This window comes from Cynara cardunculus, assembly GCF_001531365.2.
Source record: "Cynara cardunculus var. scolymus isolate 2C chromosome LG 5, CcrdV1, whole genome shotgun sequence".
NCBI lineage: Eukaryota > Viridiplantae > Streptophyta > Magnoliopsida > Asterales > Asteraceae > Cynara > Cynara cardunculus.
The window spans coordinates 2478568-2493994 of NC_037532.1; the positions used below are offsets into that span (position 1 = coordinate 2478568).

Below are 15427 nucleotides of genomic sequence, written 5' to 3' on the forward strand. Positions count from 1 at the left end.
ATATATATATATATATATATATATGTGTGTGTATATACATTAATTCCTACAATTTTACGTCTTCAAAAGAGATAACTATAATTAAAAGAGATTGAAATCTTAGTAGGACCCACTTTGAATGATGGAAAACTTAACCTAACCCTAGTAGCTAACCTTATTATGTTGTGCAACAACTCATTTAATCATTCAACGTATTTTTTTAGGCTTATTTTGGTTGACCAACATAAAATGATACTCCATTAATGGAAATTTTAGGTGATATCCACACAAAATCAATCAATCAACCAATAATCTCACATACAAGAAAATATGTATCGTTATATTTATGGTGGTTGATTGTTAATTATAAAAACAATTATATCTGTTAATAAAATCGAATTGAATACGAAAAAGAAATCATCAATATTTCGAAAGGTATATGGTAGGGCGAGGCTTCCATCAACGTCGACTCTGTTGCGGACGTTTTTCTCCATGTAAAGCCATCCTTCATTCTCTAATTACGCAAAAGGTGTATGGTTGACGGTTATGTGGATTTTAATGTACATACTTGGTTCGGGGATACTGCAATGAAGTGGTGTTTTCGGATTGGATTCCTCTGACCTTTGATATTCGACTTATATCCTACGATTAGTTATCTAAGCGTGAACAAATATTAATTCTTAACGAGTCATCAAGTTAACCCTAAATCTTGGTTTGGGTTGTGTTCCGATTAGTTCTTTCTATTCGTTTTCAGTTTTTTACCTGTCATCCATTTGTCTAGGGTTTTGCGTTTTTCGTTGTTTTTGTTTCTACATCTTACAAAAAAGTTATGTTTCTCTTTTTTAATATTCGCTTCAATTAAATATCAAAGTGGTTATATTTTTATTTGATTATTGTTTTCGTATTAACCTCATATATATATATATATATATATATGAGTCAATTGAAGGGAGAACTGATTAGTTTGTGGTAACTGTGAGATCCAATGTGAACCACTCGTTTGAGATATTTTAGAATGTTTCTTAAATAAACTAAAATGTAAATATAATAATTCTATTTTTGACAACTAATCAAAAAGTTTATTAAATTTTTTAGAAGGAAATATTTAATTAAAATTAATTACATAATATATCAGTTACCTAATACACATCGTATTTAGTTTGTGAATCAAAGTGTATCATAATGATAATGTTCATAATGTTTCACGTGTATCACAATGTATTTTCTTTGTTTTATGAAATGTATCGTATGTGTATTTTCGTTATTTTCATTCATTACAAAGGGTATCACATTTGTGCATCTTATATGAATATCTGGGTATCACAGTGAATATCGTTTGTAGGTATCACAATATGTATCTTGTGTTCACATAAGGTTCATCGGAATAAAGTTTGTCGAATAAGATTGGAGAGAGGAAAGATGAGAATAAGATTGGAGAGAGGATATTTATAAAATCCCTAAAATGCTCTTAATCAATATTTTAAGTTAAAATTACCAAAATTATTAATTTCCTAATTTAACATTTGATTTGTGGTTGAGATTGGATCTTACGGTTACCACAAATAAAATAGTTCTTATTTGATTTTACCCCTATATATAATGTATGTATATATATGAGTGAGAGATTAATTTTCTTATTTTCTCCTTTTTTTCCTCTTTCACATAAAGAATAGTTGCTCGAACCCGATCATAAGAAGACTAAATAACCCAGTTACTGTATACGTAAAAATCAGTGGCAGATTCAAATTTTTTTTTAATTATTGGACGCACATTTAAGGGTGCCAATTTTTTTTTTGAAAACCGAATAATTCATCTAAATCAAAACAGTTTCGGTTATTTGATTTAAATAGTTCAGTTAACCGAATAAACATAACTTATTCGGTTCAACTTTCAATTACTTTTTACAATTTCAGTTAAATTAAGCACATTATTACTATTTATATATTTAGCTGTTTAAAATGGATCATTTTTTTTTTTGTAAAAGTGTCCGGGCCAAAGCCCGACTAATCCCCGGTAAATTTGGAGGCTAAACATGGTCCCACTTAAATGTCGACACCATTCCACTCCCAAGGCTTGAACTCGGATTCATGACTATGTCATGCCCAAGTCTTTACCATTAGACTGGAAGGTCTTTGACTAAAATGAATCATATTTGCTAGAAGAATAAACCACTAAACCAATTTGTAATAAAATAACATGTTGACCATTAAATGTTAAACTAAATTGTAACAAAGTCAATAAAAAATAAATTAAAATATTTAATAATTAATAAACATATAACTCAAGTAGTGAATAGAAAAAATAAAACATATCCAATTGTTTCCCTAGGGTTTGCTTAATACCAAACACCCCCTACACTTATACTTTCATCATATGGCACAATCGGTCCACGAACTTAACTTAATGTTATTTTAGGGTCTTACGATTTTCATTCCAGAGATGGACCCAAATTTTTTTTTTCAAACGGTGGCACCGTTTGACTATAAGAAAAAGATATAGGGAAAAAACTTCAAACGGTGACACCATTTGACTATAAGAAACAAATGTACATAATTTTTTTCAAACAGTGACACCATTTGACTAAGAAAATGACACTAATTAAAAGGATTCTAACTTAGGTCTGTGGTGGAATAAAAACCTTGCAAACCAACTCTATCAAATAAAACTTGTTCTCATTGTAGTTTCAAGATACATATTGTGACACGTGCCACCACATGCTCTACTGTAGGTCCATCACTGTTTCATTCTCCAATCGTATTAATTAATGTTTAGTAGCCATCACTATTAATACTTAGCAATATGTTACGACTTGCGTAGGTATCGTGCAAGCCATAATAGTTAAGCCTAACACAAATTTGAAGCTAGTTTCATGCGAATTTATTTATTTGTAATTAGATGTTAACTAGAATGTAAGTCAAAGTGATTACCGATAAACTGTCATCCCATTTAATCCAATCGGGATGCCGTGTACCTGACATGTTTCGACTAATATCTGATGTTTAAGCATACTAATTCCTAGGTCGTATTGTACTTTTACTAAAGATTTAGAAAAGGGTATATTCAAGATTAGAGGAATAATTATACATATCGTAAATTTAGGACAAAAGCTAGTAAGCTATCATCAAGTTTGATTCCGATTATATATATATATACTATGGCACGGTGATCGACTTGCATAGACGGACCTAGAGGGGTGGTTAGGTGGCACGTACCACCGTATTGTTCCTCCGTGGTAAAAAAAATAGGTTCGTGGAAGGTGCAACCGTTTTATTCTAGAAGATGCAACTGTTTTATATGGTGCCACCGTATCCAAAAATTCTTGGGTCCGTCCCTGTCGACTTGTATGTCACTGATTACATCACCCCGTGTGTATTTCCTTTTTGGCTCTAACATGGATTCTTCTTGCATATGGTGTAATGATCAACTTTTATGCATAAAGTATCGAATGAAGTGGAATCGACCCTACAAACCCTTGGTTTAAATACATTACTTACTATTATAAGCCATTATTATTCCCCCCCACAAAAGTAAAGTACTATATGTATAAATTATAACATACATATACTTTAAATATGAGAAAACGATATAATACATATTTATTCCAATTTTGAATTCCAAAACCATTGATTATATCGACTCTTTATTTGGACGGAGAGAGTAGGACCAGTAGGTATGAATTATAATCCATTTTTTTTAATAATTTATTATAGTTTAATTAAAAATTATATTAAGAGTATTATATATATATATATATATATATAGAGAGAGAGAGAGAGAGAGAGGGGGAAGTGAGTTATTATGCAATCATTTACATTTGTACAACTAATACAACTCAATCTCAATCGTCAATTTAATTTGATAAATATGTGAGTTCATAAAAGTTTTGATTGTTTTCTAATATAAAATATTGATCATAATTAATGGAGTCTAGTCATCTTTAATAAATATTCAAATTATAATAAATGAACTCTTATCATTTTCATAAATATCTCAATTATTTGGGTTGCATAGGTTGTACAAATGGACATGATTGCATTTTAAATATACCATATATATATAGAGGAGCGATCAAATGCAAACTATCCAATCATAATTTTTCATTTTATTCATTTTTTTTTTGTAATTATGAAAGGTTAATTAATCATTTTTATTGTGGAGGGTGTTAATCATGAATATTATCATATTCATTATTTTAATTTTAGAGAAATACATGAAACAGTTTCATTAAAATTTCATTAATTATTATATGAAACAATTTAATAACCATATATGAAATAACTTTATAAAAAAAATATTATATGAAATAATTTCATGAAATTTTTTCATAAAATTAAACAATGAAATCGACGGATGATGGTGGTTTATACGGTTTGTACAAATTGGGTGGTTTGCATTTGATCGTTTATATATATATATATATATATATATATATATATATTAATTAACATCCCATATTGTCTTTTATGTTTCATTCTCAGAACCTAAACTTTGTTGTTATGCAATCGAGTTTCCACGAAATCATCTTTACATCAAAATATATATATATATATATATATATATATATATATATTGTATTTATCATAAAAAGTTAATTATGTATTTAATTAATTATTAATTACTTTATAGATGAATTTTCCCATCTCGTTCTTCTCAATTAAATAAATCCAGAAACTAAAATTATTTAATCACAAAATATTCATCCAAGAACACRCTTTCTTGAAAAGTTCAATTAAATAAAATGCATTTTAATTTTGTGTTTTTGGATTCAAGAATCATGCTCTTTCCTAGCAATCGTTTAATGCTTTGGTTGTAAAGCAGTTTTGCAAGGCTGGTATGAAACTAGGGATACCCAAAAAGGAATTACTAAACCCTAGCTTTTTCATTCATTCACACTCACTCCATACATATACATACATACACATTATTGTATAGGATTGGGTTCACGTGATACCATTATGTTTTCGTGATATCACTTTTTTACACTTGACATTTTATAACAAAACGCTGTGAAAGTTACTTCCATAGCGTTTTGTTATGAAGTTTCAAGTGTAAAAAAGTGATATCACGAAAACATGTTGGTCTCACGTGATCACAAGTTTTATTATATATATACATATATATATATATATATATATAACTATACATACATACATACAGAGGGAGAGTCGGGAATTTTAGATAAAGGAGATCCAATTGTTTACGGCCATACTTTGTTATAAAATAATAGAAATAAAATATTGTATATAAACAAAAGACGATTTCTTTTAACATAAAGAAATTTAAATCTTACTATCCTATACCAACATATGAACCTTCCAATTGTTAAAATAATCGTCAATCCTTTTTCTGATGAACTATGCTATCAATAAAAGCATTAGTCAGAACTTGGACGCATACGTTTTCTTTCTCTTGAAAAAATAACGTATGGTTCATTTGATGATGGATCGGTTGAATGACTGAACTCACGAACGAATCAAGACTACTCTCGAGAAACCCGTTAAAGAGACTTTAGTTAACTTTAATATCAAGATTTCAGAATTAAAACAAACCGAATTTATTTGTAGTTCTAATCCTAACTGGGGAAACTTAACCACGAAACTATTATGATTTGTGAATCAAACACAAAAATAAATAGATTAAACCAATCTAATTAATTAGGAATTAAGGGAATCCTAATTAGAAACAATATTTTCCAACATCAACATTTACATTCAAACGAGAACAAATATTGAAGCGAAAAAACACGTATATCACATATGATTTTATAATTAATTAAATTATACTATCAAATCACATGTGAATATATATTTCAAAGAAAAACCTTATTAGAAAAGCTTTATGGGAGTGGTGTATATATGTATACTAATCTTGGAAAGCCAAATTCCATAGCTCAAAATCTTCTCATGGGGAATGCAAAGTAAGCTTTTGCACATGCTTACCCTCTTCTTCCCATGAACAAATTATCTATATATGCATACGAATGTGAATGTGGAAAATGCACGAATTCATTCATCCAACTCAAACTTTTATTCCATGATATATATATATATATAGAGAGAGAGAGAGAGAGAGAGAGAGAGAGATGTTGATTATTATACCACCCTTGACATTTGTGCAACCAATACAACTCAATCTCAACCGTCCATTTCATTTGATTAATATGTGATTTCATAGAAGTTTTGATTGTTTCATAATATAAAGTATTGATCATAATTAATGAACCATATTCATCTTCCATAAATATTTTAAATCATAATAAATAAACTCTCATCATTTCCATAAATATCTCAATTTAGTGGGTTGCATTGGTTGTACAAATACGACGTATTATATTTGAAACAAACTCTCTCTCTCTCTCTCTCTCTCTATATATATATATATGAGTTATTATGCAACCTTTCACATTTGTACAACCAATACAACCTAATCTCAACTGTTTATTTAATTTGATAAATATGTGATTTCATAGAAGTTTTGATTGTTTCATAATATAAAATATTGATCATAATAATAAACCCTATTCATCTTACATAAATATTCAAATCATAATAAATGAACTCTCACCATTTTCATAAATATGTCAATTTATTGGGTTGCATTGGTTGTACATAATAAATGAACTCTCTATATATAAGTTTCACATGTTTTTTTTAAAGTATATAATATTTATATACGGTAAATAAAATAAAAAAACTCACACACCCTCCTCACATTTGGTGAGGTTTAAACCCCTGACCTTTTAAGAGGCCAAAGACTCACATACCGCTAGGCCAAAGCCCCACATGTTAGCACGATATGTTTAACGAATCTTTTTGTTTAAATATATAAACGAGCGGAATTATTATGTTCATTTTGATGAAATAAGAACCCTTAACTAAAAAAGTTCCTATAACCCTAATTTCATATTTGTATTTTAACCTAAACAAATCACGATTAATTAGCATCCTTCAAAAAAGATTACGGGTCATATTGCTTTCGGTTCTTTTACACATGTTGATCGATAAACGGTTAATTAATTAATACTAATCTTTGCATCGAGCTTATTAAAAGGGGTTTAACAGTTGTTAATTTGGTTTTAATATGATGGTCGGTTGTAAATATGCATGGGAATTGTTCTTGGTCCGAACTTCAAAAGCATTGTGCACAAAATCACATAATGCATATATATATATATATATATATATATATATATTATGATCCAAGTACTACGTAGCCATGGAAACGAGGTTTGTAGCAGCTTTATCCAATTCCTAGGCTATTGGAATTGCTTTCAATGGAGTTATTAATTTGATGAGGGGGTGATTAATTCTTCTATTTTTAATTATGTTTTTACCCCCTATAATTTGTTAAAAATTGAGACTTTAGTCCCTCTTGTTTTGAGATTATTATGGTTTTCGTCAATCGTCATTGTTTGCAATTTATTGTTACTTTCGTCTATGAGTCTAACTCCTACCTTGAAGTACAAGAGACGAGATGAAAGCAATAATAAATTGTAAATGATAAGGACGTAAACTAATAATCAAGTTTTAACAATCCACAAAAATAGAAAACGTAATTTTACTCTTTTTCTATATATAACTTTACAAATACATTACAGTAAGTTGTTAGAATGAACCACAACACAAAAGTAGTGTCTGATTGTTTTGAGCTTGACTTTAAAGATCAAAAGTATCAGGAGGTCTAGGGTTCAAATCCAAGGAGGAATAAAAATCCCCTTCTGGCTACGGATGTTCAAATGCAGTGACTTCGGGCTATCTGCAAAGCAGATGGTCGCATTAGTCGGCTTGCATAGCGGGTTGGATATCCAGGTTAATAAAAAAAATTGTTAGAATGAAACTGAAAACTTGACAAGTTTCATTCATATGAAACAATTTCGTAAAAGCTCAATTAAATTACATTATAATAAGACTCATAAATTAAAACATGTTATAAATAGTTTTAAAGATCACTTTTTTGGAAACTTTTCATATAAAAATTCTTAACCATTCAACATAACTGAATCTAAAACTTCAGGTTTTATAGAATGATAGATCATGATTTAATAACTGACATTTAGTATATTTTAATCAGCCGAATAATCTTATTAGTTTACTTCGAAAGACCGAAAGAAAAACCACCAAATTTAATGGTGTTTTGGATTTATATTTACATAACTTTAGAAAAATAATTATTTAGTGCATTTACAATATTGATTTTTTTATTATATATTTTTCAAGAGAAAAATATATAATTATAATGAGCTCAATTCTTTTTTCCAAATAATGGAAACCAAAACTAGAAACAAATATATATATATATATATATATATATATAATTTTATATAATTATGTCTCAATTATGATTTTATCATGATATTGTTAAAAAAGAAGATAATTATAATTAATAAATTTACTCCCAAATTTAAAAGATTATCAAACCCCACCATATTAGAAAATTTGTCTCCCTTCCCACATCATTATATGAAATTTTCGTATCTGATTCGAATCAAGTTTATATAACAGTCAAGTCGTTTAAATATGAACTGATATTATATATAAATAAAATATTTTCAAAAACAAACAGTACTTTAAACAATTTGGTTTAAATTCGTAAAAAAATCAAGTTTATATAACAATCAAGTCGTTTAAATACGAATATATGTATATAATTAATAATTCGATATGGTACTAAAATATAGATTGAATTATTAGTTTTAGTGTATATGTGTGTGTATATATATTTGTGTGAATAAATTTCTATGCTTCAAACAAATAACTTCAAAATATTAATATGAAAATTCTAATTAAATACTTGAAGGTGGTAATAAATAGATTTTGAAAAATAATTTTGGGAATAGTTTTACTCACACATAATGATAATGGAGTTTTTATTTTAGGTTGTAATATGGAGTAAGCATAAAATTAAAATGAAGTGGGAAAATGCAATTAAAGTGTTAGGGGCAGTTTGAGAATTGCTAAATGGTTTGGTGCAAAATGATTAAGTGGTCAGAATGATTAAGAGACTCTCATGATATAGTGCAAAATGAAATATAATTGTTTGGTAATTGTATACAATGAAATTAGAGCTCTTAATGGTTAAGGGAGATCCATGATACAAAATCATTCAGAGGGTTTTAGAACCATTAAGAGGCGGACTTTTTTTTGCCAAACAAGATTCACTTCTTAACAATTCAGAGGTTGCCGCTTAATGGAACTATTAAGAGGTAAACATAATGTATGTGTATATGGAGTATTGGTGTAAAAGAATCAAGAACATTGACTTATAACGGGTTTTTGGTGAAAATATTGTATGTTGGGTCGAGAACTAAGTGAACCAAACAACATTCACGACCTATATATGCATCACATAGGGTCGCAAACATGAGTCACAAAGAAGTATAATGGTGTGCAAGACACCAGTCACCAGATAGGTCGCATGAGGCCATAGGTTCCAACTCGTGGAAGACGTAGTGCTAAACTAAGGTCACGAGCTTAAGTCATTGGTCAAGGTAACATGGGCTAAAGTCTAACCGAGGGTAGAGAGGTTGTCTCGCTTCGCGAACACAATGAGGTCATATATATCAAATCAATGTAGATGGAACATAAACCTAAGCACATTGATGATGTCTATGTAGGTTCTTCAAAGGAGAGAAACTAAGGAGTATACTTTAATTCACATGATATGTGTGTGTGTGTGTGGTGATATTACAGTGCAACAAATGTTATATGTACTTAAAAACATATGGGCATGATAATTAAGGAGTGGTTACTTTGGTTTGTTGCATAAAATGGTGTTTAGTAAGTGTTTGTAATTACCAATCGGGATGCCAATAAGGTTCATATAGCTCTTATCTGATCCAAACTACACGGAGTACTAGTTTTCCATGCATACCATAGAAGTATGAATAAGACCTCAAGGTCTTAAAGTGTCTTTCATAAAAAAAATGTTGCATATTTACATTGTATAGTGTAATACAGTAATACTTACAATATGCGTGTAAATATGGTACATGTGATTATGTGTACAGGAAACCATGAAACTCATAGGCCTATTTAGCTGACTTGTGAAATGCATCTAAGAAGTAGGAATATCGGCAATGGAAATGAAAAGAGCAAGGTATTGGGATATTAGACACGTGATCTTTATTTACAGGTATGGATCTTTATTTACAACAAGGATAATTCAGTCACTTTTATGTAATCTACTGAATGTGAACACTTCTACTACAAGGTTTGTATTTGGTGGTGAGAATTGGTGATTGATATCTATTGTTTGTTTGAAGAGTTGGTGTAAGAACGTATTGTTATGTGGTTAGAATGATGTATATCTGTATGATGGAAATGGGGATGTTACATCCTACGCCCTCCTCGGCTTGCCCGTTCGTCCCTCCCCCTTGACTGTTATGCTCTCGCCCCTCCTCACTGCATCGTCATTTATCTCATGTCAAAGTGTCCAAACCACCACAACCTTTTCTCTTTCAACTATCAGTGATATGTGAAATTCCCAACACTACCTAAAATGCTTCATTCAATATCCATATCAGTATCCAACATAGTCCGACTGCATGTCCATCTCAACGTAATTTCCAACACTTCCAACTTCCTGTCATACACATTTTGTTATCTCCCAACACTCAAAACTCATAAATTAAACATACTTGGTTTACTGCCTACCTTATAGAATTTTCCTTTTAGTTTGAGCGAGACTTCTTTGTCTCGTTGCAACCTTCTACTCAGGGACGGATCCAAATTTTTTTGGATACGGTGACACCATATAAAACGGTTGCACCTTCTAAAACAAAACGGTTGCACCTTTCACGAACCTAATTATTTTTACCTTACCACGATGGAACAATATGATGGCACGTACCACCTCAACCACCCCTCTAGGTCCGTCCCTGCCTCTACTTTAACTATTTTTGCTTTATATGGGGTGTATTCTATATTAATTAATGAATATACACACTATATAACAAAATGACATACTATACACTAATGAGGTTCATATGATATATATTCATAAATGAACATACCTATTAAATGAATAATATACTATTGAATCATGTACTTATATTCATTGATGAATATACTCATCTATAAATACAATGCATATATTCATCAATAAATACACCCATTAACTGAATAACATACGATGATAAATTTCATACAATATATATTAATCGATGAATGTATACGTTCAAGAAAAAATTTAAACCTGATTAAAAAAACTGAAATCAGATATAATATCAAAATGAATAGTAAATTAAAGAGAATAAAATGTCCGATTATTTTTTTAATTTATTTAATCATCTTGTGGTTGTTATACATTCCAAAATGAGTTGGCAAATTAAAGAGTGGGCATTGTAAGAGTAGCCATCTTAATCAAAGGGCACATGAGCCAGGAGGAACAATGGTCCAAGGTGGCTAACCATGGTCCAGCCCTGTGGGTCGTCTAGGGTCACTAACTCCACAGTCCACTCAACTCCATGGTGGCACACCCTACTATCCTAGTCAGCCTTGCCACGTAAGCAATTGACTCTCCTTTGTGAGTAGGATGGTGGGGACCACTCTCTTTACAATCAGCATCAAATTGACACCTCACTTTCACTCATTCCCTTTGCCCCCAAATTGTTGCATTTTCTTCTTTCTAGAAACAATAATATGAGGATTAAAAAATTAAGTAAATCCCAAAAAGATTTATGTTAAATTATTTAATATAATATGAAAATCATATAATTGAATTATTTATTTTTTATTAAATAATAAATAATGTCAAATAATGGTTTTGCTTATGATTTAGAGTGACCCTTCAAAATGCATTAATTGCCCCCACCACCCTTATCACATGCCACCCCCCACCCCACCCCTACCCCCCCCATGCCCCATACCACCCTATATATACACCTCCCTATCCCCTATCTTCTTTCATTCAAAACTCATTCCAACAACAATCATCATCTAAACCAAATCCTTCATCAATCTTTCCAAAAAAAACCCTCCAATTTGTTGCACTTTTGACACATTCTATTCATTTGTGAATTTGTGTTTGAAAATGTTTAGCTTTTCTGAGCAAAATGACTTCTTTGGCCGTCGATGCGTGTGGGTCAACGGCCCCGTTATTGTAGGGGCGGGTCCCTCTGGGCTAGCTATCTCGGCTTGCCTTAGGGACCAAGGGATTCCTTTTGTGGTCATTGAAAGATCTGACTGCATTGCTTCCCTTTGGCAAAAGCGCACGTATGATCGCCTTAAGCTTCACCTTCCTAAGAAATTCTGTCAACTTCCCAAAGTACCCTTCCCCAAAGAGTACCCCGAATACCCCACAAAGAAACAATTCATCGCTTATCTCGAGAATTACGCGAAAAAATTCGACATCAAGCCACAATTCAATGAGTGTGTTCAGTCGGCTAAGTTTGACGAGGCCTGTAAGCTCTGGCGGGTCAAGACCGTTTCGACGATCGGATCAATCCGGTCGGAAACGGAGTATATCTGCCAGATGCTTGTGGTAGCTACCGGAGAAAATGCTGAAGGGGTAGTACCGGAAATCGAAGGCCTAAAAGACTTTTCCGGTGAAGTGATCCACGCAAAAGATTACAAATCCGGCGAGAAGTTCCAAGGAAAGAAAGTTTTAGTCGTGGGTTGTGGGAATTCCGGCATGGAAGTGTCTCTCGACCTCTCTAACCACAATGCAAAGCCATCAATGGTGGTTCGAAGCTCGGTAAGTTACCTTCAAAAACCCTAAAAACCAACAAATCTTTTTCTCAAGAAAATCAACACCCATTGAAATCAAGATTCTAATTCATCGTTTCACATCTTCAGGTTCATGTCTTACCAAGAGAGATCTTTGGGAAATCAACATTCGATTTAGCCATGATGCTGATGACATGGCTACCTCTATGGCTAGTTGACAAAATTCTACTGATTCTAGCATGGTTCATCATCGGAAACATCCAAAGTTACGGGATAAAAAGACCATCGTTAGGTCCACTAACACTCAAAAACCACCACGGAAAGACCCCGGTTCTTGACATCGGAGCACTCGAGAAAATCCGATCAGGCGACATCAACGTAGTCCCCGGAATCAAAAGGTTCACCGGAAAGTCAGTCGAATTGGTCAACGGTGAAGTTCTAACCATCGATTCAGTTGTTTTAGCAACTGGGTATTTCAGCAACGTCCCATTTTGGCTTCATGTAAGTATAAAGCTTCAAACTTTAACCCTAATTAACTCCATCTCATCATCCGAATCAGTTTGACTAATGGAACTTTGACTTTCTATTTCAGGAAACTGAATTCTTTGCTGAAAATGGATTCCCCAAAACTCCATTTCCAAATGGTTGGAAAGGAAAGGGAGGGTTGTATGCAGCTGGGTTCACAAGAAGAGGGTTGGCTGGTGCTTCTGCTGATGCAGTAAAAATCTCAAAAGATATTGGAAAAGAATGGAAAGAGGAACTAAAACAGAAAATTAAGAAAGTTCCTACACACAGAAGATGCATTTCAACTTTCTAAATTTAGAAACTGTAATTTTCCTCTTTCTTATTTATTATTTTTTACAATATATATATATATATATATATATATAATTAAAATGAAAAACAAAAAAGAAGCAGATGTAGCACACAGAAGACCAGCCCACTCCAGAAAACCCTAGCAGAAGTTTTTGAAGAATGTTGGGGTGTTTTGTATACTGAGGATGATGAGGCTCCCTTTTCTTTTCTTTTATTTGTTATTTTGTTCTTTAATCTTGTGTACAATTTGTATAAGAAATCAAGTTTATTTTACTATGAAAATGATGATCTTCTCGTCTTATATATAATCTACCATTTTTGTGTTTTTCATCGTCTTTCGAACCTAGATCGAGCAAATATATGGAGTGTTGATAGTTAAAGGGCCGTGTACTGAACGTGTATCGAGTGTCACTTATCTTAATTAACGGGTGATCATGGTGATTAAAGATAACCGATCTTACCCGATAAAAGACATAAGAAAGATCGAGAATATTAGTGATAAGCATTGAAAATAATTTTACAGGGTTAATTAGTATTTACCGATAAGAGACATAACAAAGATCGAGTATTTAAATTTCTTGAATTAAAGTCTCAAACTTTGAGTTTGTTTAATGAATTAGATCAGGGGTCATCTCAAAGAAACTACACTTTAACCTACTCTCTGTGTGTGTTTTTTACCATTCAAATGAATTTTGAACATATATATATATATATATGTATATGTATATATATAGTGGGTGTATAATGTGGAAACAGAAAAGAAGGCATATGGGAGGGAGGGTATATATATATATATATATATATATATATATATATATATATATAGTGTTTGGCAACATTATATTTGCATACATGTGCTCTTCATAATGTATTTTCCTTGTAAAATGCTCCATTTATTGATGCCTTATGCTCAACTTGTGGATTCTATTTTTATATTTCTATGTTTATTCTTCTCTTATATACGTAAAAATAATAATAAAATTAAAATATTATCAATCGTTAAGATGTAAATATAGATGATTTAAATTCAATTTTAATTTTCTCAATAGAGAGAGAGAGAGAGAGCGCGCACGCGAGAAGGGGTTGGGTTGGGTTCTTGTAAGACTAGCTTATTTTTGTGAGATTCGTGAAATCTCATTTTTACATTTGAAACTTCACAACAAAACATTATGAATGTAAAAAAAAATCTGAATCTTCAAAATAAAAACATTGTGAAGGTTACCTACCTTCACAGTGTTGTGATATGAAGTTTCAAGTGTAAAAATGTGGTCTCACAGGTCTCATGAAAACAGACATGATCCCATGTCTCTCTCTCTCTCTCTCTCTCTCTCTATATATATATATATATATATACACACACACACTATATATATATATATATGCATATATATAGGGGGGGTTTGGGTTCACGTGAGACCGGGTTGTTTTCATGAGGCCCGTACATTTTTACACTTGAAACTTTAAAGCAAAACACTGTGAAAGTAAAAAAAAAATCCTAACATTCACAAAAAAAAACACTGTAAAACAGTGTTTTGATGTTTCAAGTGTAATAAAGTGGCCGCGCAAGTCTCACAAAAAAAGACTAATCTTATATGATTATATATATATATATATATATTATATCTATACAATATAATCTATACTATTTAACAAAAATTATTAAAAACCAATTTTTATGCACAAAGTACTGTTTATTAATGCATATTACTTAAAATTTAAGATTACAAGTAAATTGTGCAAAAGTACAACTTATTAAAGATCTATATTTGAATTCGTGTAACTAACCGCAAATAAATATAATCAAATATTGGATAAACATCTCATATTAAATTTACAGAATCTAGAATATAATTTGGATAATCATTAAGTTCTAACAGAATACTTAGTTATTATTTTTATAAAATATTATGTTATTAAACCTAAATTAAATTTATTTGTTACTAAACCTAAATTAAATTATAATTAAA

At 31.0% G+C, this 15427-nt stretch overlaps 1 protein-coding gene across 1 annotated transcript; it reads left to right on the plus strand.

Moving 5' to 3' along the window:
- Positions 1 to 12009: 12009 nt before the first annotated feature.
- Positions 12010 to 13461, plus strand: LOC112513481 (probable indole-3-pyruvate monooxygenase YUCCA8). Its single transcript, XM_025119757.1, has 3 exons — positions 12010 to 12672; positions 12774 to 13145; positions 13237 to 13461. Exons 1-3 carry the CDS (start codon positions 12010 to 12012, stop codon positions 13459 to 13461), a joined length of 1260 nt encoding a protein of 419 aa, XP_024975525.1.
- The last annotated feature ends 1966 nt before the right edge of the window (positions 13462 to 15427 follow it).

Excerpts from the sequence above, each read along its gene's own strand:
- LOC112513481 (XM_025119757.1), top strand. The coding sequence starts at position 12,010 with ATGTTTAGCTTTTCTGAGCAAAATGACTTCTTTGGCCGTCGATGCGTG. Across the intron at positions 12,673-12,773 it reads CAATGGTGGTTCGAAGCTCG|GTTCATGTCTTACCAAGAGA; the intron begins GTAAGTTACCTT and ends TCACATCTTCAG. Across the intron at positions 13,146-13,236 it reads ACGTCCCATTTTGGCTTCAT|GAAACTGAATTCTTTGCTGA; the intron begins GTAAGTATAAAG and ends TTTCTATTTCAG.